Source organism: Lissotriton vulgaris, chromosome 7, assembly GCF_964263255.1.
Source record: "Lissotriton vulgaris chromosome 7, aLisVul1.2, whole genome shotgun sequence".
NCBI lineage: Eukaryota > Metazoa > Chordata > Amphibia > Caudata > Salamandridae > Lissotriton > Lissotriton vulgaris.
Genome location: NC_141695.1, coordinates 1,163,357,312 through 1,163,380,174, shown reverse-complemented (window position 1 = coordinate 1,163,380,174; position 22,863 = coordinate 1,163,357,312). Strand labels below are relative to the sequence as shown.

At 51.1% G+C, this 22,863-nt stretch overlaps 1 protein-coding gene across 1 annotated transcript in view; it reads right to left on the bottom strand.

Moving 5' to 3' along the window:
• The window catches only part of HSPA4 (heat shock protein family A (Hsp70) member 4), a 395,733-nt gene that overhangs the window by 90,039 nt on the left and 282,831 nt on the right, over positions 1 to 22,863 (bottom strand). Inside the window, exons 15-16 of the mRNA XM_086931632.1 lie at positions 18,423 to 18,548; positions 17,844 to 17,951 (exon numbers count right to left, since the gene is read on the bottom strand). Coding sequence (XP_086787758.1) covers positions 17,844 to 17,951; positions 18,423 to 18,548 — 234 coding nt within the window. The remainder of the gene's footprint in view (positions 1 to 17,843; positions 17,952 to 18,422; positions 18,549 to 22,863) is intronic.

Below are 22,863 nucleotides of genomic sequence, written 5' to 3'. Positions count from 1 at the left end.
AAATAAAAGTGATTTTAATTTATAATGTCAATAGCTTAAACTTTTGTAAATAACTTTTGTGAAGATTATGTTCAGTGTATTTTATTGTGACGAAAATCCAAGAACAGAAGTGAAATATTTATATCTTTTTGTGACATTTGTAATAAAGCTTGAAATATTGAGAGAACATAATTGAACCAGTTGTTGAATGGTTGCGCAGATTGATGCTGGGGTGGTGCGGAGTGATGCAGGGGTGGTGCGGAGTGATGCAGGGGTGGTGCGGAGTGATGCAGGGGTGGTGCGGAGTGATGCAGGGGTGGTGCGGAGTGATGCTGGGGTGGTGCGGAGGGGTGGTGCTGAGTGATGCTGGGGTGGTGCTGAGTGATGCAGGGGTGGCGCCGAGTGATGCAGGGGTGGCGCCGAGTGATGCAGGGGTGGCGCCGAGTGATGCAGGGGTGGCGCCGAGTGATGCAGGGGTGGCGCCGAGTGATGCAGGGGTGGCGCCGAGTGATGCAGGGGTGGCGCCGAGTGATGCAGGGGTGGCGCCGAGTGATGCAGGGGTGGCGCCGAGTGATGCAGGGGTGGCGCCGAGTGATGCAGGGGTGGCGCCGAGTGATGCAGGGGTGGCGCCGAGTGATGCAGGGGTGGCGCCGAGTGATGCAGGGGTGGCGCCGAGTGATGCAGGGGTGGCGCCGAGTGATGCAGGGGTGGCGCCGAGTGATGCAGGGGTGGCGCCGAGTGATGCAGGGGTGGCGCCGAGTGATGCAGGGGTGGCGCCGAGTGATGCAGGGGTGGCGCCGAGTGATGCAGGGGTGGCGCCGAGTGATGCAGGGGTGGCGCCGAGTGATGCAGGGGTGGCGCCGAGTGATGCAGGGGTGGCGCCGAGTGATGCAGGGGTGGCGCCGAGTGATGCAGGGGTGGCGCCGAGTGATGCAGGGGTGGCGCCGAGTGATGCAGGGGTGGCGCCGAGTGATGCAGGGGTGGCGCCGAGTGATGCAGGGGTGGCGCCGAGTGATGCAGGGGTGGCGCCGAGTGATGCAGGGGTGGCGCCGAGTGATGCAGGGGTGGCGCCGAGTGATGCAGGGGTGGCGCCGAGTGATGCAGGGGTGGCGCCGAGTGATGCAGGGGTGGCGCCGAGTGATGCAGGGGTGGCGCCGAGTGATGCTGGGGTGGCGCCGAGTGATGCTGGGGTGGCGCCGAGTGATGCTGGGGTGGCGCCGAGTGATGCTGGGGTGGCGCCGAGTGATGCTGGGGTGGCGCCGAGTGATGCTGGGGTGGCGCCGAGTGATGCTGGGGTGGCGCCGAGTGATGCTGGGGTGGCGCCGAGTGATGCTGGGGTGGCGCCGAGTGATGCTGGGGTGGCGCCGAGTGATGCTGGGGTGGCGCCGAGTGATGCTGGGGTGGCGCCGAGTGATGCTGGGGTGGCGCCGAGTGATGCTGGGGTGGCGCCGAGTGATGCTGGGGTGGCGCCGAGTGATGCTGGGGTGGCGCCGAGTGATGCTGGGGTGGCGCCGAGTGATGCTGGGGTGGCGCCGAGTGATGCTGGGGTGGCGCCGAGTGATGCTGGGGTGGCGCCGAGTGATGCTGGGGTGGCGCCGAGTGATGCTGGGGTGGCGCCGAGTGATGCTGGGGTGGCGCCGAGTGATGCTGGGGTGGCGCCGAGTGATGCTGGGGTGGCGCCGAGTGATGCTGGGGTGGCGCCGAGTGATGCTGGGGTGGCGCCGAGTGATGCTGGGGTGGCGCCGAGTGATGCTGGGGTGGCGCCGAGTGATGCTGGGGTGGCGCCGAGTGATGCTGGGGTGGCGCCGAGTGATGCTGGGGTGGCGCCGAGTGATGCTGGGGTGGCGCCGAGTGATGCTGGGGTGGCGCCGAGTGATGCTGGGGTGGCGCCGAGTGATGCTGGGGTGGCGCCGAGTGATGCTGGGGTGGCGCCGAGTGATGCTGGGGTGGCGCCGAGTGATGCTGGGGTGGCGCCGAGTGATGCTGGGGTGGCGCCGAGTGATGCTGGGGTGGCGCCGAGTGATGCTGGGGTGGCGCCGAGTGATGCTGGGGTGGCGCCGAGTGATGCTGGGGTGGCGCCGAGTGATGCTGGGGTGGCGCCGAGTGATGCTGGGGTGGCGCCGAGTGATGCTGGGGTGGCGCCGAGTGATGCTGGGGTGGCGCCGAGTGATGCTGGGGTGGCGCCGAGTGATGCTGGGGTGGCGCCGAGTGATGCTGGGGTGGCGCCGAGTGATGCTGGGGTGGCGCCGAGTGATGCTGGGGTGGCGCCGAGTGATGCTGGGGTGGCGCCGAGTGATGCTGGGGTGGCGCCGAGTGATGCTGGGGTGGCGCCGAGTGATGCTGGGGTGGCGCCGAGTGATGCTGGGGTGGCGCCGAGTGATGCTGGGGTGGCGCCGAGTGATGCTGGGGTGGCGCCGAGTGATGCTGGGGTGGCGCCGAGTGATGCTGGGGTGGCGCCGAGTGATGCTGGGGTGGCGCCGAGTGATGCTGGGGTGGCGCCGAGTGATGCTGGGGTGGCGCCGAGTGATGCTGGGGTGGCGCCGAGTGATGCTGGGGTGGCGCCGAGTGATGCTGGGGTGGCGCCGAGTGATGCTGGGGTGGCGCCGAGTGATGCTGGGGTGGCGCCGAGTGATGCTGGGGTGGCGCCGAGTGATGCTGGGGTGGCGCCGAGTGATGCTGGGGTGGCGCCGAGTGATGCTGGGGTGGCGCCGAGTGATGCTGGGGTGGCGCCGAGTGATGCTGGGGTGGCGCCGAGTGATGCTGGGGTGGCGCCGAGTGATGCTGGGGTGGCGCCGAGTGATGCTGGGGTGGCGCCGAGTGATGCTGGGGTGGCGCCGAGTGATGCTGGGGTGGCGCCGAGTGATGCTGGGGTGGCGCCGAGTGATGCTGGGGTGGCGCCGAGTGATGCTGGGGTGGCGCCGAGTGATGCTGGGGTGGCGCCGAGTGATGCTGGGGTGGCGCCGAGTGATGCTGTGGTGGCGCCGAGTGATGCTGTGGTGGCGCCGAGTGATGCTGTGGTGGCGCCGAGTGATGCTGTGGTGGCGCCGAGTGATGCTGTGGTGGCGCCGAGTGATGCTGTGGTGGCGCCGAGTGATGCTGTGGTGGCGCCGAGTGATGCTGTGGTGGCGCCGAGTGATGCTGTGGTGGCGCCGAGTGATGCTGTGGTGGCGCCGAGTGATGCTGTGGTGGCGCCGAGTGATGCTGTGGTGGAGCCGAGTGATGCTGTGGTGGAGCTGAGTGATGCTGTGGTGGAGCTGAGTGATGCTGTGGTGGCGCTGAGTGATGCTGTGGTGGCGCTGAGTGATGCTGTGGTGGCGCTGAGTGATGCTGTGGTGGCGCTGAGTGATGCTGTGGTGGCGCTGAGTGATGCTGTGGTGGCGCTGAGTGATGCTGTGGTGGAGCTGAGTGATGCTGTGGTGGAGCTGAGTGATGCTGTGGTGGAGCTGAGTGATGCTGTGGTGGAGCTGAGTGATGCTGTGGTGGAGCTGAGTGATGCTGTGGTGGAGCTGAGTGATGCTGTGGTGGCGCTGAGTGATGCTGTGGTGGCGCTGAGTGATGCTGTGGTGGCGCTGAGTGATGCTGTGGTGGCGCTGAGTGATGCTGTGGTGGCGCTGAGTGATGCTGTGGTGGTGCTGAGTGATAATGTGGTGATGCAGAGGGCAGAAAGGCACAAAGAGCAGTCTAACAGAGGGCAAAAGGGCACAAAAAACGAGTCTAACGGGGCAGAAAGGCACTAAAACGAGTCTAACAGAGGGCAGAAGGGCACACAAACGAGGGAATAAAAGGGCAGAGGGCACAAAAAACGAGTCTAACAGAGGGCAGAAAAACAAGGGAAAAACGAGTCTAACAGAGGGCAGAAGGGCACAAAAAACGAGTCTAACAGGGGGCGGAATGAATCCCGCCCTGCGTGTTTGTCCATGAAGATGCCACCTTTTTGTGCAATACCTCTACTAAACTGGAGTACTTTCTACTGTCTAATCAGTTAGTGCTCCCTCGTTGGCTAAATGTATAGGGGCAGATTTACAATAACTGGGGCATCCCCAGGGATGCACCAGTTATTGTGCGCCGCAGCTCCGCCACCCATGGTGCGCCGCTTTTACAATGCAGCGCACCATGTGGCAAAAACGGCACAGATGCATCACGCATCTGTGCCGTAAAAGCAGTGCATTACTGGAGCTGTGTCGAGCTTGCTACACAGCTCCAGCAATGCTCTGGGGGGCCCTATCTCCCCAATGCTGCATCAAGCCTTGCGGCTGCTTCAAGCAGGCACAGGGTTTTGACGCAGCATTGGCCTAAAAGTGACTGAGTGAATTCTTGTAGATTTCACTCAGCCACTTTTAGGAGGCATTCCTGCGCAGGAACGCCCTCCCCTGCGCAGGGCTTTACAACGTGACACATCTCTCAGATGCGTCACGTTGTTAATATCCAGCACGATGGCACATCTTTTGTGCTGCTGATGCGTCACAAAAGGTCTCGGGTGGCAGGGGTGAACCAGAGGGTGGCAGGGGTGAACCAGAGGGTGGCAGGGATGAACCAGAGGCTGGCAGGGATGAACCAGAGGGTGGCAGGGGTGAACCAGAGGGTGGCAGGGGTGAACCAGAGGGTGGCAGGGGTGAACCAGAGGGTGGCAGGGGTGAACCAGAGGGTGGCAAGGGTGAACCAGAGGATGCTGTGCCCATACACGACCGCATGGGTAACTTCGCCATACAAGCAGCCCGCGAACACGCAAAAAACCCCGCGAACATGCAAAAAACCCGCGAACACGCAAAAATCAAAAATTTGGCGGATTGCGAATTTGATTTCGCGCGAATTCACGGAACGCGAATTCGCACTTATCGCCCATACTTAGTCTCCACTTTCTTTGGATAGGGTGGAGCGAAAATATCTGCAAAATTATATTCTGGTCAACATGGGAAAGTGTTACCAGCTTCAATAGGAAGGAGGCCAGAGTACAAAGAACCAGCTTGTCCAGGTAGAAACTGGTGTATAGAGGATTAACTGAAGAAGCTTGAAGATCACTGACCGTCCTGGTCGTTGATATGGCCAGTAAGAAAACTGTCTAAGGATTTAGAAGTCCCAGCTATGGAGGGGCTCAAATGGGGAGCCAATAAGAAATATCAGGACCAAATGAAGGTCTCATTGGGGCATGATGAAAGGGGGTAGGAGGGAAAACATTTTCCAAACTCTTAAGGAAAAGTGTCCAAACAGGTGACAAACAGTGAGAGCTGATCCAGCAACAGCAAAAAAAGTTGAGATGGCAGGAGGATAACCTTTAACAGAGCCCAGAGTAATGCTATGTCCAGCTAACATCATCACAAACACCACCACTTTCGACAAGGAGGCAGAAGGTTAATCAACAAGATGAGAAGAACATCCAATCACAAATGTTTCCAAAAGGCAGGTGACTACAGTTCATGTAGAAGCACGAGTGGCTGCCAAGATTACATCACAATTCTTGGGAGGAAGAGCATTCAACTGTCACTGCCCAAGCTCCATGCATGCATGTGGAGTATGCACCATTTCAGGTGCAGCACCATACTGCTGCTGTAAAAGGAGGTCCTCCTGAAGGGACATATTGGTCAGAGGACAGATGCTCAGGTGTTTGGGATACCAAACTCTCTTTGTCCAGTCCAGTCACTAAGATGACCCTGGCTTAGTTGGTCCTGATCTTCTGGAGAACCCAGAGCAAGAGTGGGATTGGTGGAAAGGAGTCTTGGGTTCCATTCTAAACGGAACATGTCTCAGCACGACAGCATCCTTAGAAACTACAACATGCATAAGAGCGGATATTGCAAGATTTCTTTGGTGGCGAATAGATTGAGCTTTCAGAGATCCCGTCAAGATGCTGCATGACCAAGAAGATGTCCTGGCACTCCACCCAATTCTAGATGTGCAGGGCCTCTGGCACAGGGTCCCTATCCCACTCTGCCTTGTTTGTTGTTATATAATATAGTGGTGGTGTTTGAGAACACCTGAACCAGCCTACTCTTGATGTATGGGAGGAAGGCCTTCAATGTAAAGTGTCAAAAAAAGCACACTGAATGACCTACCCAAACAGTGTGTAGTGGATGCAGTATTTTACAGCATCTTGGCCATCTGTAATGAGGCGCTGAAGGGTTTGGGGGGCGGCGAGGCAGCAGAGACCAGATCTGTGCTTTACTCACGTGCCCATCAGTACATTTGACTAGGCCTCATTGAAAGGGATGAGCAGTTCCTCTTTAGTTTGGCCTAGGTGAAGGACCTCTGTTAGGACATTAGTTTTGACCTCTGTGGTGGGTAAGGTGAAGTTCAAGAAATCTGCTGCCCTCCGAATCCCTGTAGCAAAGGAGAAAGAGTCTTCTGTAGCCATTGCAGTATGATTAGGGGTAAGAGACCCATGTCTGGTAAAATGGCAAGATCACCAGCATCCTCCAAATCCAAAAATAAGTTCTAGTTAGGGCTCTTATTTCCAGGATTGCGGTCATCTGATCATCTGATTAGTGCTTGCAATGTGTATTGGGGGGTGGGGGGGGGGGGGTGATATTGGGTTGCTTGGGCACATCTGCAAAAAAGACAGGTGTCAATAATGGAGCAAAGAGATAAGCTGTCAGCCGCAACAGCCTTTTTACCTAAAGCCTCCATTAACTTTAACCCCCTATCAGAAAGATGTATAGGGAAAGCTGGGTGTGCAAAAGTTCTGCACAATGGGACTCTCTGGTGAGGAAGGAACAGTTTCCTAGCTGTAACACCAGTTCTCTTGTAGTGGAGTTTCTATTGTAGCTATAAGCACTGAAAAGGTCCCGCTGACGTGTGGGGACCCCAGACAACATTTCCACAAGATAAGTATATATATTCATGAGGGGATACTGGTGGCCCCTTGGTTCTTAAAGGCACAGCATCTATTTTTAACTCAATGACAGAGCAGCACTTCACATCACTTGGAGCTGAAGCGCCCCAGGGTGGCTCTAAGAATGCATTCAGTATTAACAGAATACGCTGGGGACAACAATACACATGGGCCTTTAAGGGGTCCATCAGTACTTCGATGTTCATTGGCCCAACAAATTGGGATCTGAGACATATATCCAGGTCGCATTTGTGGGCTATAAAGCAGACAGCAGAAGACAGGTTGTATGCAGTCAAGCCAGACAGTCATGAAGGGTAAGAACCAGTGCTCATTCAGTTCTTAAAGCCGAAGTGTGCTGAAGCAATGTACCATGCGCTCACGGCTACGTAGCACAAGCAGTGCTGTTTCCATTCCTGGTTGAACGGGCCCCCTAACAGTGCAGGTAGATGGTAACAGTTCTTGAGTGCAACAAGTCACCATGGAATTAAAAGTCACCAGATAAGTGATGCCCGGTCCCATTGCTACAGCAGCCTTGATCATAGAGCATCAAATAGCTCCTGTTTGAGAGCAGTTTGAACACTGGATGAATCACGACAGTTCGAGAACCCTTCAGATAACAAGACAAGATCACTACTGAAGCATTTCATGCAGCATGGAGTGAAATGCTATTGAAAACGAAGGACCCGCTTGAGCATCTTCACATTTGGAGCGACCAAGAGAAACAAATGTGTCCCTATTCCTGCATCTAAACCTGAAACGTAATACCCGAAACCCATGCACATAACCTTCCACTAGAGCTTCATATCTCACTGTCAGTTGGTATTAAAGACAATTGGAAAGTCGTGATCAGTAGGGTGATGTAACCATGGATTATCCAGTCAGTTGATGGTATCTATGCCATGGTGAAAGGTAATTGGTCTAATTTTTCAATGTGCAACACAGTATATTTTACATCTCTGTGTGCCATTACCATCTGTTATATAATATTCATAAAACAGACTAGTACTGTTCATGTAACGCCATGTCACATGGCTAGAACGTAATGTTTGTAACATCCAGCTCAGTATTCCGATGGACCGTGATTGTGAATGTCCATGTTGTGAATGTCCATGTTGTGAAACGTCCATGTTGTGAAATAGACAGGTCTTTCTGTATTTTATCAATTGATGAAGACACTATGTTGCCCAGTGAATAAAATCTGGATGATAATGTGGTCATACAGTTGTCAAGCACAGCCAACGCACTTTCTAAATTAACCCTGTCGATCTCACACAATCTCTCAGCAGCTTCCCCCTTAAGTTTCTTTATAAATGACCCTGCAGTCCTTCCTGAAGAAAAACATCTACACATTAGAAAATATATATTATGAAAAAGTGCTCTGGGTATTCGTACGTGGCGGGACTATTCACTGCTTATTACTAAACATGGTAATCTCCTAAAGATAAACAACAGTTAGGAATGCCGATCACCCGCTGCTGGTTTGTACCAGCAAGCAATGCCCTTATTAACCACTGTCTATTAACAAAATAGGACAACCCAATTATCCCCAAGGAATTGGGTAAAATGAAGTACAAATACAAAGAATTCCTTGAGGAATTATTCACACTAAATTTTCACAATTATATCGGTCACAGATGCGATCCAGTCAATTAAAGAATAACTGTATTCAACGATTTATTCAAATTTCCATGTATTTTTTACTTGAACTAGCATCACATCCACATTTCATGAAAAGTATTTACACGTTGTAAGCAATATATAGGAAGCAAACAGCTACACTGTAACTACCAAAACAATCCCTTACGATGCACCAGTTTGTTAGGGGATTGGAGGTAGTATAAACACCCTTTAACCATCAAATAATATGGTCAGTACAAGTAACAGCCAATATCTTTTCAATTCTCAGTATTCAAGACACATTGACACAACATTTAAATCAAGGTATTCATAGGCAATAAGGGTGTGTTGTCAATGTTTCGGTCTTCATGGCCACATGGGTCTACAAGACCATCCTCAGGACTGAGCGTTGCACATAGGAAAACTCCTGTAGATACTGACAAAACAAACCAGTCAATACACCCTGTATCATATTGTATTGTCTGCTCACAAGAAGCCAAACACCAGTGTATGTCATGCCAAACCATGCAAAAGTGTAACCAAATTAAAAACACACACCACAAGTGCCCATATGAAAACATACAAGCACCCTAGTGCACCAAAAGCGAACTTATGAAAATACCTTGCAGGTGTCTCATTCATTCCCTTTCAGTGAGATTTCAAAGGATTCTAATAAAGGATTGCTAAGGACAACAAGAGAAAATAGAAAACCTAGGGTCATTTATACCAAACTAATGATAGAACGTGCCAAGAATAGTGAGAAATTAAAAGCGTCAATTTACCCGATTCGCAAGAGAACCTCTCATCTAAAAACAAACCTGGCCACACCAATGATTAGTACACCACAAAAAATGCCTCTGTCTCAACTCCCAATATGGGATAATAACCGATAACCCCAATCCAGCATAGCATAATAACGGTCTGTATTCACTTACTTCTAATTGAATAAATCTTATCCAAACAGCGTTGGACTACTCCACCAGGTCCGCAAACACTGTGCCTTCCTCCACTGAACTTTAACCCAACGTCACGTGATGCGGAAGCTCGTATCCATCCGCCATCTTGGGGTGTATCGTATTGCACAAACACTCAGAGTGTGACTAAGTATTGCCTTAAAAGTAGGCAAAAACACCAGAAATGGTCACCATCGGTAGGAGAACATACAAACTCTAAATTTACCGCGTATGTCATATCATAGTCATAAGGACATAGAGATCAGAAAACTGAGCTAAAGATGGCGGCCATTTTGAAATGGGGACACTTACAGATAACATAAAAGAGGACTTACAAGGCAACAAAAAACTTAGTAATCATAATAAATATAGCAACAAATGTCGTCACAAAGAACAATCCACCAAATCAACCCAAGAGGTTACAGAAGATGGTGGTGCATAATAATATGCACCAAGGTACAGAAGGCTAACTTGATACATCACATATCAGTCAAGAGCATTAAACTATCTCTAGGGCAAACCATTTCTTATTATGCGGTGCATGGGTCATAGTCATATAATGTTCAACAAGAGGTGTAGTAGTTATTTTTATAACGTATGCGTGACTGATGTTGAATTATACATATTTTTACTTGTATAGTTTTTCCTATGTAATACAATGAGTAAAGGGCATTCAATGCACTAAATCACATTTTTTGAAAGGCAATTCGAGGAGGGTTTAACACCCATTCTTTATCATTGAGAATACATGATGTTACTACTGATGTGGCAGCACAAGCTGCATAGTGGCCACAGGGCTAGTGACCCACCACAGGTGTTAAACCCCAAAGACATAGTAATGAATTATGTCCACATTCATTATATGCCCTGACCAGATCTCAGATTTCTTCCACGTTTAAATGCAAATATTGGTTTGTCCCACTGAGTATCCACTTTGGGTATCAGATGCCAATTCTTCAGTTAGATTTTTTTCATCAAGTTAGATTCTGTTCCAAAGGTAGTCACACAGACAATCCTTTTATGATCTGCCCCTTGACGCAAAAGTTACTACTTGTGTAACGATATATCTGTAAGAGACATTAGTTAGTGATAGATTCCTTACCTTAGAATATCCCCAGGCGTCAGACCGGATCCGGAAAGTTTTTCATCAGCATTACCCCTGCACGTTGGTAGGCGTCGTCGTGCGGCTCCGCGTCAGTCGCTGGCGTCGTAAGCGCAGAGATAACGTCACAGAGACTACTTAGGCGCCACCCATGCGCACGGACATCAGTTCTGTACAAAACTTTCCACACCAGAAACGCAGAGCCATGCAAGAAACTGACCGCTGGTGCCATGAAACTAGGGCCATGAAAGGGATGCCCTTAACCCTAGATATCAGTTCGCAGAACGGGGAGGATGGGTGGGGCGGTAAGGAATCTATCACCAACTAATGTCTCTTACAGACATATCGTTACACAAGTAGTAACTTGTGCATCTGAAAGACACGTTAGTGATAGATTCCTTACCTTAGAATAGATACCCCAGCAATACCAAGCCCTGTGGTGGGTCTGCGAACAAGATTGCACCAGAAAGTCACAGAGAACAGAACTGCCAAAGAAGCTGTCTCTCCGGACTTGATTGTCAAGGCAGTAATGCTTGGTAAACGTGTGCAGCGAAGCCCACGTAGCTGCCTGACATATGTCCTGCAAGGGAACGCCGCGTCCCAAGGCAGTGGTGGCTGCTGTTGCCCTGGTAGAATGGGCATGCAGCCCCACAGGATGCTCCTTCTTGGCCAACGAGTAACATGCTTTTATGCACAGAACAACCCGAGAGATGGTTCGTTTGTGCACCGTCCGACCTTTTTTTAGCACCCACGTAGCCAACAAAGAGTTTGTCATCCACCCGGAACGGTTGTGTGCGCTTCAGATAGAACGAGAGCGCACGTTTTGGGTCCAGACGGTGGTGCCTCGCTTCCTCTTTTGAAGGATGCGGAAAGAAGGTGGGCAAAGTGATGGTCTGCCCAATGTGGAAGGGCGGGACAACCTTGGGCAAGAAAGAAGGACAGGTACTTAACCCCTTCCCTGCTGGCCCGTTTCCGCCCCTGTGCGGTAAACAAACGAACAGGGGCGGGCCATGACGAACCCCAGCCGTCATCAGCACACGAGCACCGTAGTGCATGACGGCTGGGGTTCGTCACCAGCATGGAAGGGGTTAAAACCACCTTGTCCGAATGAACAGAAAGGATAGGAGGTTGGAAGAAAGAGCCTGTAGCTCACTCACTCTACTGGCAGAGGGGAAAGCTACCAGGAAAGACGTCTTTAGAGTGAGAAGACTTAATGGACAGTTATGAAGGGACTCAAAGGGAGCACACATCAGATAAGTCAAGACACGGTTTAAGTCCCATTGAGGCATTGTGAACAGCACAGGAGGAAACATGTGAGTAATGCCTTTCAGGAAACGTTTAACAACCGGGGACTTAAAAAGAGAAGTCTGATCTGGAAGCCGTAGAAAGGCGGAGATGGCCGAAAGATAACCTTTGATAGTGCCCAGAGCAGAGCCCTGCTGAGCCAAAGAAAGGAGGAACAGAAGAACCTCAGAAAGAGGGGCAGAGAGGGAATCCACAGCCTTTGCTGTGCACCATGCCTCAAATTTGTCCCACCTGCAGGCGTATACCATTTTAGTGTAGGGACGCCTGGCTGCCAGAATGACATAACAGACTTCGGGAGGAAGATAGAAGGCTGTCAACTGTCACTGCTCAATCTCCACGCATGGAGGTGGAGGCTGGGCAGGTTCGGGTGGAGGGCCGTCCCCTCCTACTGAGACAGACTATCCTCCCGAAGAGGCAGTTGGATCCGGGGATCGATCGCCATGCTGAGTAGCTCGGGATACCAGTATCTTCGTGCCCAATCCGGAGCCACAAGGATGAATTGGGCCAGGTCGCGCAAATCTTCAGCACTCTGTGCAGAAGTGATATAGGCGGAAAGGGGTACAATAGACCGCAAATCCACTTGCGACAAAAAGCGTCGCCTAGCGAGTGCCGCCTTGGAAATTCCAACGCGCAGAACTGATGATATTGCGCATTCTCTTCGGTGGCGAATAGAGATAACCAAGGCTCTCCCCACTGCTGAAAGAGATCTTGCGCCACATCCGAGTGCAGACGCCATTCGTGATCCATCATGCACCAGCGGCTGAGGTGGTCTGCCCTGGCGTTCAGAGAACCTGCCAGGTGTTGAACCACCAAGGTAATGCTGTGATGTTCCAGCCATGTCCAGAGGCGCAGACCCTCCTGACATAGGGTCCAGGACCTCAACCCGCCCTGTTTGTTGCAATACCACATGGCGGTGGTGTTGTCCGTGAACACCTGCACTACACTTCCCGGGACAGAGGGAAGGAATGCCTTCAGTGCAAGTCGGATCACCCGAAGCTCCAAAAGGTTGATATGGCGCCGTGACTTGGCCGGAGACCAGAGGCCTCTGATCTCTGCCTCTCCCAAGTGGCCTCCCCATCCCAGGAGGGACGCATCCGTCACCACTGTGTACTCCGGTTGGGGAAGGGAGAGGGATCTACCATTGACCCAATCGCGATTCGAGAGCCACCACTGCAATTGTCGTGTAGTGCCCTCCGAGATCTGGACATGATCAGACAGGTTGCTCAGATACTGCGCCCACTGGAACTTCAGGTCCCACTGCAGAACCCGCATATGCCATCTGGCATGTGGCACTAACAGGATGCAGGAGGCCATCAGGCCCAGGAGCCGAAGGGTCATCCTGACAAACCTGGGATAGAGGCTGAAAGATCAGAATCATAGCCTGAATATCCCATGAATATCGCTGCTCGCAAGGATAAACCAGAAACTGCGTCGAGTCCAGAACCGCTTCGATAAACGGGAGCTTCTGAGAGAGACTCCGGTGCGACTTCGGCAGGTTGATGCAGAACTCCAGCAAATGCAGGGGGTCGGCCGTAATCTGAAGGTGGTTGACGACTGCCTGGGGCGAGCCAGCTTTCAACAACCAGTTGTCGAGGTAGGGGGAAGACAGACACCCCTGACCTGCGCAGATGAGTTGCGACCACCGCCATCACTTTCGTGAACACCCGAGTGGTGCTGGCAAGGCCGAAGGGGAGCACAGTAAATTGAAAATGCTCCTGGCCTACCGTGAACCGCAGGTAACGCTGGTGGGCCAGCAGGACGGGGATATGAAAATATGCGTCCTTCAAGTCCAACGCTACCATCCAGTCTCCAGGGTCGAGAGCAGTCAAGACCTGAGCCAGGGTTAGCATCTTGAACTTCTCCTTCCGGAGGAAGCGTTTCACGTCCCGGAGGTCCAAGATAGGACGCAGACCCTCTTTGTCCTTCTTGGGGACCAGAAAGTAGTGGGAATAGTAACCACTCCCTACTTCTATCCAAGGAACGTACTCGATGGCTCCCTTGGCCAAGAGGGCCGCAACTTCCTGTTGGAGAAGAGCCAAATGATCCCCAGACATGCAGTGGCACCGAGGTGGCATGGCTGGGGGTGGGGACCGAAAGGGAAGGGGGTAAACCCTTGCAGATTTGCAGCACCCATTTGTCTGACGTAATCTCGCGCCAGCGGGGGAGGTGGTGGCGGATCCTGCCACCCACCGGCGTGGGGTGTTCCCTGAGGCTCAGATTAGGAGGGTTTAGAGGCAGAAGCAGCGGGGTGGAGGTGGATGGACCCGCATGCTGGTTCCCCAACCCGCCCATGCGGAATCCACAACCGCGGCCTCGCTGTGGCTGGTTCTGCACAGGTCTAGTGGAAGGGTACGCCTGGGCACCTCGACCCTGGTAACGGAAGGAACGAAAACCAGGAGTGGCTGGGCCCTTGGTAGAAAGACCCAGGGACTTGGCCATAGCCCGAGTCTCTTTAAAGCGCTCCTGGGCACTGTCAGCCTTGTCGCCAAACAGACGGGTGCCTTCAAAAGACATGTCCATGAGTGTACTCTGGACATTGGGCAAGAACTCGGTCGAAAACAACTAGGCGTGGCGCCACAACGCCACTGTTTTAGAGATAGCCCTGCACAGGGAGTCAGTGGTTTCTAACCCACACCGGATGGCAAACCTAGCCCCATCTTTGCCCTCAGCAATCGCCTGAGAAAGGGTAGCCTGCACCTCCTCAGGAAACTGAGGCAAAACCTGAGCAACGGCGTCCCACAACGCGTGGGATTAACAGCCCAACAAGGAGGGAGTGTTCACCAACCGCAGCCCAAGGCCAGCCGAGGAGAACAAGCGCTTCCCAAACCGGTCCAGCCGTTCAGAGTCCTTATGCGGCAGGGCAGTAGGAAAGGCACTCTGCGACGTCGAGGCCTGAATGACCAGGCTCTCAGCCGACGGGTGAGTGGTAAAGAAAGCAGGATCACCGGCCGGTTGGTCGTGTCTAGCGATGTTTTTATCCACCGGGGCCCCCGTGGCCGGCCTGGACCAGGTGCTCAAGAGGACCTCTGCAAGAGTGTCATTAAAGGGAAGCAGCGGCTCCGCCAAGGTAGACGCAGACTGGAGCACCTCGGTGAGGAGGTTGGTCTTGAGGGCCACTGTGAGGAGGTCAAGATTGAGCAGCCCGACGGAGGACCACCATATAGAAGGCACCCCCCTCCATTGTGGACAGGAGAAGAGGCGAATCCAGGGTGAGAAGAGACATCGAAATTGCCTGCATCCTCCAAGTCATCCACCCAATCAAGTTCGGAGTCACATTGCCGAGCAAGTGGGTCCTCCGTCCCCTCCCAGTCATTGTCCGCCTCTGGCGTGGAGGGGGCTGGACGCGGAGGAAGAGCCGGGGCCAGAGATGGAACGAACGGCGCCGGGTAAGGCGCTGGTTCCCAATCCAGATCCCAAGCCGGAACAAAATGGTCTGGGGCAGGGGTGGGATAAACGGCACCTAGTGCGGCGCTGGGGCGGAGCTGAGGGTGGCGCCGGAGCTGGAGCCAAGGGTGGCTCCAGAGCCGGCAACGCAGCACCTTGTTGTGCCGGGGCTGGAGAGTGTGGCGCTGGAGCCGATGGCGGAGCCGCCGGGCCAGCAGGATCTGGACACTGGTCCGCAAGGCGCGCAGACGGGAGCCTGAGGCCTGTAAAGGAGGTCCAAAGCAGCAAGAAATTCTTGCATCTGTTCGGGAGTTGCCGATGGACCAGGGTATGTCGGGTAGGACGCGGAACTCTCCGGCTCCAGAGATGTTGAAAGAATTCATGTCAGTCATTGTCGCTAAGACGGGCAGTATCTGAGTCCTGAGAGTTTGCTGGGGTGGAACGATGAGTGCGATCCAGTTTCTTGGCGCAGACAAGTGCATCCTTCGGATCCGTAAAGATCAGTGTCTTAGAGCCCTGCCGGACTTGTAATTTGGCCGGATAAGCAAGAGAATATGGGATCTCATGTTTTTGTAGAATACGCTTTGAAGGCAGAAACTCGCGGCGGGCAGCCTGTACCGCCAAGGTGTAGTCCAGGTAGAATGACAATGAGTTGCCTTAATGACAGATTTACCTTTTTCCCTGGCCGCTCAGAGAATTGTGTCGGGATCCAGGAAATTTAGGATTTTTGCGATGATTGGGCGAGCAGGCAATCCGGGGGCCGGGCGATTGCCGAGGGAGCGATGCGCTCCCTCCACAATAAAGACCGGGGGAGCACGTCAACAAACAGTTCACGCACCAGTTGCTCCACAACATCTACTATCCGAGATATGTTGGTGAACTCCTGCATCCCCTTGATACGGAGATTGCTCCTTCAGGAGCGCACCTCCAAATCCTGATTCTTGGTACATATTAAAGGATTTTATCCATTTGGAGGAGTTGGACGGTCTTGAGTGGCGGCGTCCTCAGCGTCCGAGACACTCGACTCGACATGCAGCAAACGGTTGTCGTGGGAATCCACCCGGGACTTGACCACTTCGAGGCGAGAGGACAGCTGTTCCAGCTGGGTGGCAATGCCAGAGACCGCCTATTTGACCTCCAGCATAATGGATTTGAGCTCATCTTACAGAGCGGTGGCCATCTCAGCAGGGGATGTGGAGTTATCCCTGTCAATGATCACACCCTCATGGCGCGTCTGTCTGATGGCCACCAGAAAGAAATAGCGCACAGGAGGTGCTCAGCTGGGGGTAGAGTGGTGGTGACCAATTTAGGAGTGGCCAGGTGGAGAGACGAAGGAGGAGAGGGGCACCGTCGAGGGTGGGGGTGTACCAGGAACCTGGGAAGAGTGCCTAGTCGTGTCTGCCACCCACTCGTCCTGAAGAGTGCCAGCCGTGGCCTCCGGGCCAGTAAGGCGAGCCCACCAAGGAAGGTGTACCTCCATGCAGGCAGAGCGGGCTCACTGTAGGATTTTGCACCCTCGCCTGGGGCAATCGAGAGGGGGAGTGCAGTCGGTGGGGAGAGGGCAACGGGGATGCAAGGAGGGCGCACGTCTCACCCCCGCGGGGCCCAAACCACCAGGCTTAGAGACGAGGCAGAGGGAGCAATGCCGGCAGTAAGGAGCAGAGGCCCTGTGGTGTGCGCACGCGCACCAAGCCCAGCCGCGACGGTCCTCGAAGTACCTGCACTCACCCCTAGCCGTGATCGCAGGCCTCAGCAGTCGTGGAGAGGAAGGTGGAGGCCCAGCAGGGAGGGCAGGCAGACAACCGGTTCAGCAGCCGTGGAACGCCGGCAATACCTGGTCATGCATGCAGGATGGCACAGGAGGACCCTCCACTGGTGCCTTTGTAAGCAGTGGTTTTAGGATCAGGGAAATCTGGCAGATTCCATCATGATCTCTCAGGACACTGCAAGAGAGTAGAGCTGGTGGGTGACAGAAGTACCTTGCTATACTGAAATCCTTTTATCAATCGTCCACACTGGCCACTGGTGTTACTGATGCATCTGCTTCGGGATAGGGAGCATGCCATTTTTAGGGGAAAAGCAAAACAAAAGCCAGACACTTCATGTTACCCAAAAAAACTCAAAATGTTGCTATATTTTGTCTATTTCTCAGTCCACACCAGGGGGAATCCACAAATGCTGGATAACTTTAGAATCCCCAGATGTTGGAAACAAATGGACATTAAATTGATGTGGATAACTTATGAGGAAAATAAAGCTATGGAGCCTAAGCGAAAACTACCCCAAATTGCCAAATTAACAAATGGATTGTTTACAAAAAGGGAATTTGTGTCAAGGGTACAAAATGTATATAATTAACAGATGAGCTGCAGGAAGTGTTCCTATAATAGCTGCAATATTAAAAAAATCATGCATACATTTAGGGGAGATATCTGTGAAAGACCAAAAGATCGGGCAGATGAGAGTACAGCTGAGAAACACCAGGGAGGGAGATGTGAATATCATGTGGGATACTGTTCATGGAATTAGAGTATTGACTTTTACTGTACTACTGTATTGGGGATGTGTTTTGGTGACTCAGTGTGTACGTATACCATCTGAATGCTTATGCCATGTTAATGATTAATATAATAGAGAACTTAAAAAAAACCATGCATGACTGTTAGAGGGCACTTGCCTTAAGTTCAGTTAATTTATCTATATACACTTGCTTTGGCTGGTCTTCCCCATCTTCATACAGCCAATTCTCAGTGTCTTCAAGTCTTAGGGTAAAACTGTTGCGGTCCTATAATTATAAACATGCAACAAAGCATAGTTAAGGGATTGAATTATTGAAAACCGTTAAATCACCATCCACCACACATTACACCAAAAACTTTTGTATTTGTTTTTATTTTCGTGAACATCCTAGAAATGCTTATATTTCAACTTAAAGATCAGCCTCAAAGTATTGAGAAGTAACTATTGAAGAATTTAAGCTAGTCTCTTTAAATGAGAATATATGGGTGATAGCGTTTTATGAGGGGCTGAGGTCTGCTGCCATCAAAACACCCAGCTATCGTATACGTTATCATAATGACAATTGCAAAAATGCACGAAGCATCAACAGTGCACCTACACTGGTAGTTCAAGCTTAAATAGGAAAGACAGTGGTGGGGCTGATGATGTTTCTAAGTCACATACAGCAAAGAAAAAACACTTTCTAAAAAACATTCTAGAAAACTGGCAAGAATAAATATTTTTAAAAGTTACTTACATCTTCACTGACAAACATTTCATATACACCGCACACTTTGTCCCTCATCTCATACACATACTCTTCCACTGCATTTTTGGCATCGTTTCTCTCTTTCTCTAGCTTGTCCTGCATAATCATTTTGCCCTGCAAAAAAACAAAACATTTTACAAACTTTGTATAATGCATATTGCAGTCCAATCAAAGAATAAATAGAACATAAAAAAAGAATTCATTATACATTACTTACCTACCTTTGAGTATCGTTTTTTTCATATAGAAACTTCCTTCCTAAGAGCATCATCATTAAAGTCAAAAGCAATGAATGTTGTTTTTTCCAAATCCGAGAAATACTTTTTAGAAAAAACTTTAATAGCCTGTGCACAGGATGTGTGACAATTTTTGCATATTTTCTTAAACAAAGAGGCCAATTAAATCCCCCCCAAAAAATACATGAAATTTTGCAACTAAAGATGAAGAAACACCCCCTGTAGGAAGGAGGATATCAGACTATATGGTTACCCCCACTTTTTGCCTGGTGTTTTGCTAGTTTTCGACTTAGTTGGATTGGGACCCTGCTATTCAGGGCCCCAGTCGGTCTGCTTTCTCTATAAAATGGACTGCATGTACTTTAGGTACATACCAGATTGGTTACTGGATCACCCTTGTGAGCCCCTGTATATGGTACTCTAGGTACCCAGGGCATAGGTGCACCCTAGGCCTACCAGGGGCTGAGGCATGTATTGTGCCACCCCTGGTTAGCCTTCCAAACTAACACCACAGGTCTGTATTTACAGCCTGGGTAAGGTGGTGTAATCACCCCTTACTTAGATGGATAAGTTACTTACCTGTAATCCTGGTTCTCTTCCAGGGGTATCCTCATCAAAGTCATAAGCACTGAATATTCCTGCCCACGTGCGGGGACCCCGGAAATAATATAAAATTATATATGTAAATCACATAAATAGCTCCACATATGTGTATGCACATATATCATTTTTTCTCACACCAATGCAGTCCCAAAACAGAGGCTAAACAATGTAAATACTCGTACATACACTGCAATTAGCAAGGAAACAAAAAACACATTAGGTCAAATAGCCCTTAAAACTTTGTGTTTTATGAGCAAAACACTCCTAAATCCTGAAAATTGCTAATACATAACATTGTTAGCCACAGGCTGCATTGAACAGCAATAGCATAGAAAATGAAACCATTTTCAACAAAAACTGGCACCGTGCCTTTAAGGCAGCCATGACTCCTGGCTTCCCATCATGCCTCAGGAGTGACAGTTAGGTCAGTTGTTCATTGCATAACCCTGAATTCAGGGCTCAACCACAAGTAAAATAACAGACAAAATCTCATTTACCTGGGGAGGCGGTGGGTTGCTTATGACTTTGACGAGGATACTCCTGGAAGAGAACCAGGATTACAGGTAAGTAACTTATCCTTCTCTTCTCCGAGTCCTCAGCTGCTAAACATATTCCGCAGGGAGGCCTGGCCTATCTGGGTATCTGCTCTAGTGTCAGATTCAAGACAGTAATGTCAGGTAAATGTATGGACGGACCTTCAGGTCGCTGATTACAGATCTCAGACATGGGCACATTTTGGAGAAACGCTGCAGTCGCCACTCTACCACTGGTGGAATGTGCCTTGGGAGAAAACTCAAGAGTTTCCTGAGCCAAGTGATAGGAACGCTTGATACACAAAACTATCCATCTTGAAATAGAACGTTTTGAGGTCGCATAACCTGCTCTGATTGAACCATAGTTGATAAACCGTTGATCAGACCTACGAACAGATTTGGACCTAGATCTAGATACAATTTTAAAACCCTTTTCAGGTCCAAAGAATGCAAAGCCCTCTCAGCTGGAGTAGAGGGATTAGGGAAAAAGGTGGGCAGAGAGATGGTCTGATTTACATGAAAATCTGACACCACCTTGGGTAGTAAAGACAGATGTGTCCTCAGTACTACTCTATTCAAGTGGAACACCGTATAAGGTTCCTTTGAGCAGAGGGCCTGAATTTCGCTCACCCTACGAGCGGACGTGATTGCTACCAAAAAAGTAGCTTTCCAGGAAATATGCTGTAAAGTAGCTTTATGAATGGGCTCAAAAGGAGGACCCATTAATTTTGACAGAAGCAGGTTCAGCTCCCAGGGCCGGGAAGGAGGACGCACTGGTGGGTACACTTTTTTTAACCCTTGCAGGTAGTCTTTTACAGCTGGCAGTTGGAAAAAAGAAGGTTGTGAAGGTGATCGCCCATACGCTGTTATAGCCGCTAAATGCACCTTAATAGAATTAAACTTTAAACCTGCTTTCGCCAGAAATAACAAATAGGGAAGAACGACTTCTTCCTGACCCTTAATAGGATGATGACCATTTTGCATGCACCACAGATAGAAGCGCTTCCATTTACAGGCATAAGAATGTCTTGTGGAAGGTCGTCTCGCTTCCTTCAGGATGGACATGCAGTCCTGTGGCATTCCTAGATGGCCATATTGTATGACCTCAGGAGCCATGCTGTCAAGCTCAGTGACGCAAAGTTGGGATGATGAATCCTCCCGTTCATCTTGGATAAGAGGTCCGGCCTGCTTGGCAGACTCTTGTGAGGAGCCACTGAAAGATGAAGCAGGTCAGTGTACCACCACTGTCTCGGCAAGCGGGGGCAATGAGAATCGTTGTTGTGCACGAGTGTGTCAGCTTGCTCACCGCCTTCGGGATCAGTGGAAGGGGTGGAAAGGCGTACACAAATTCCCCTGACCAGTCTATCAAAAGTGCATTCCCTCTTGTTCCTGGACGGTAAAACCGCGAGGCGAAGTCTCGCATTTGTTGTTTTCGTCGTCCGCGAACAGATCTAAGGTAGGACGACCCAAAGACTGAAAGATGCCTTCGAGCACCTCGTCGTTTAGAACCCAGTCTTCTATGTTCTCTAAATGCCGACTCAGCGCGTCCGCCCTCACATTCTGTTCTTCTGACAATTTGCAAGCCAGAAGCCAATGCCAGATGCACTGGGCTTCCAGTGACAGAGTTTGTGAGCGCGTTCCTCCCTGCTTGTTTAAATAGTACATCGTGGTGGTGTTGTCCGTTTGTACTAATATTGATGTCTCCCGAATCGAGGGAAGGAACGCTTTGAGAGCCAGGTGGACTGCTCTCAACTCCAGCATGTTGATGTGATATGTGCATTCCTTGGGGACCACAAGCCTTGCACTTGGAGGTGACCCATGTGTGCCCCCCAGCCTGTAGAGAAGCATCGGTGATCAAGGTCTGTGCAGGAGGAGGTTGATGAAACAGAATTCCCATCTGCATATTCTGCTCCTTTGTCCACCATGGAATGGAAGCTCGAGCTGTTTCTGAAAGAGAAATCCGATCGTCCCAGCGAGCTGACTGTTGGTCCCACTTGTCCTCTAGATCCTGCTGAAGAGGACGCATCCGAAGCCTGGCATTCAGGACGATAAAGTTGCATGAAGCCATCGACTAACAGGGAGGCAATCTTTCGCACTTTTTGAACCTTGTGGCGGAATATCAGCTGACACTTTTGTGTTCTAGAACACCGTCTCTCCTCCGAAGGAAACACTTTTCCTACCTCGGAGTCTAGAAGAGCTCCTAGGAAGTTAATCTTCTGGGTGGGCTGCGAGACTGATTTGCTGAAGTTGACATGCAACCCCAACCAGTGACAGAGCTGGATGCAGGTTTGGAATGGATTCCTTACAACGTCTTGGGAAGGACCTTTCAGTAGCCAATCGTCCAGATACGGGTACACGAAGACTCCCCTGCGTCGTAGAGCGGCCACTACTACTGCAACACACTTCGTGAATACCCGGGGGGCTGACTTCAACCTGAAGGACAGGACCTTGAATTGGTAGTGGGAGGTCCCCACCTGGAACCGCAGGAACCTTCTGTGTTTGTGGTGCACTGGGACATGGAAGTAGGCATCCTGGAGGTCCATCGAACACATCCAATCTCCCTTCCTGAGATTCGGATATATTTGGTGAAGTGCCAACATGCAGAACTTTTCTTTTCTGATATGCAGGTTGAGCGTTCATAAGTCCAGAATGGGCCTGAATTCTGCCTTTTGTCCCTTTTTTCTGACCAAGAAATAGCGGGAGTACACTCCTTTCCCCCTTTGAGCGAGTGGAACCCTCTCGATGGCTGATTTTTCAAGAAGTATCGCCACTTCCTTTTTCAAAAGGACGAGTTGATGATTTACGGTTGGCCTTGGAGGAACGGGTGGAGGCAGGTGTTTGAAACGAAGACAGTACCCATGCTGAAGTGTAGTCAACACCCATCGGTCTTGAGTAATGTTTTCCCACTGACATATGATGCGCAATGTTTCTCCCCACTGGATTGGTCAACGGTGCTGGGGGAAGGAAGGACCCATTGCTTTGGCTGGGACTTATTAGAATAGTTGCCCTGGCGTTGATTTCCACCTCCTCTGGAATTACGCTTGCCTCTGAATTGGG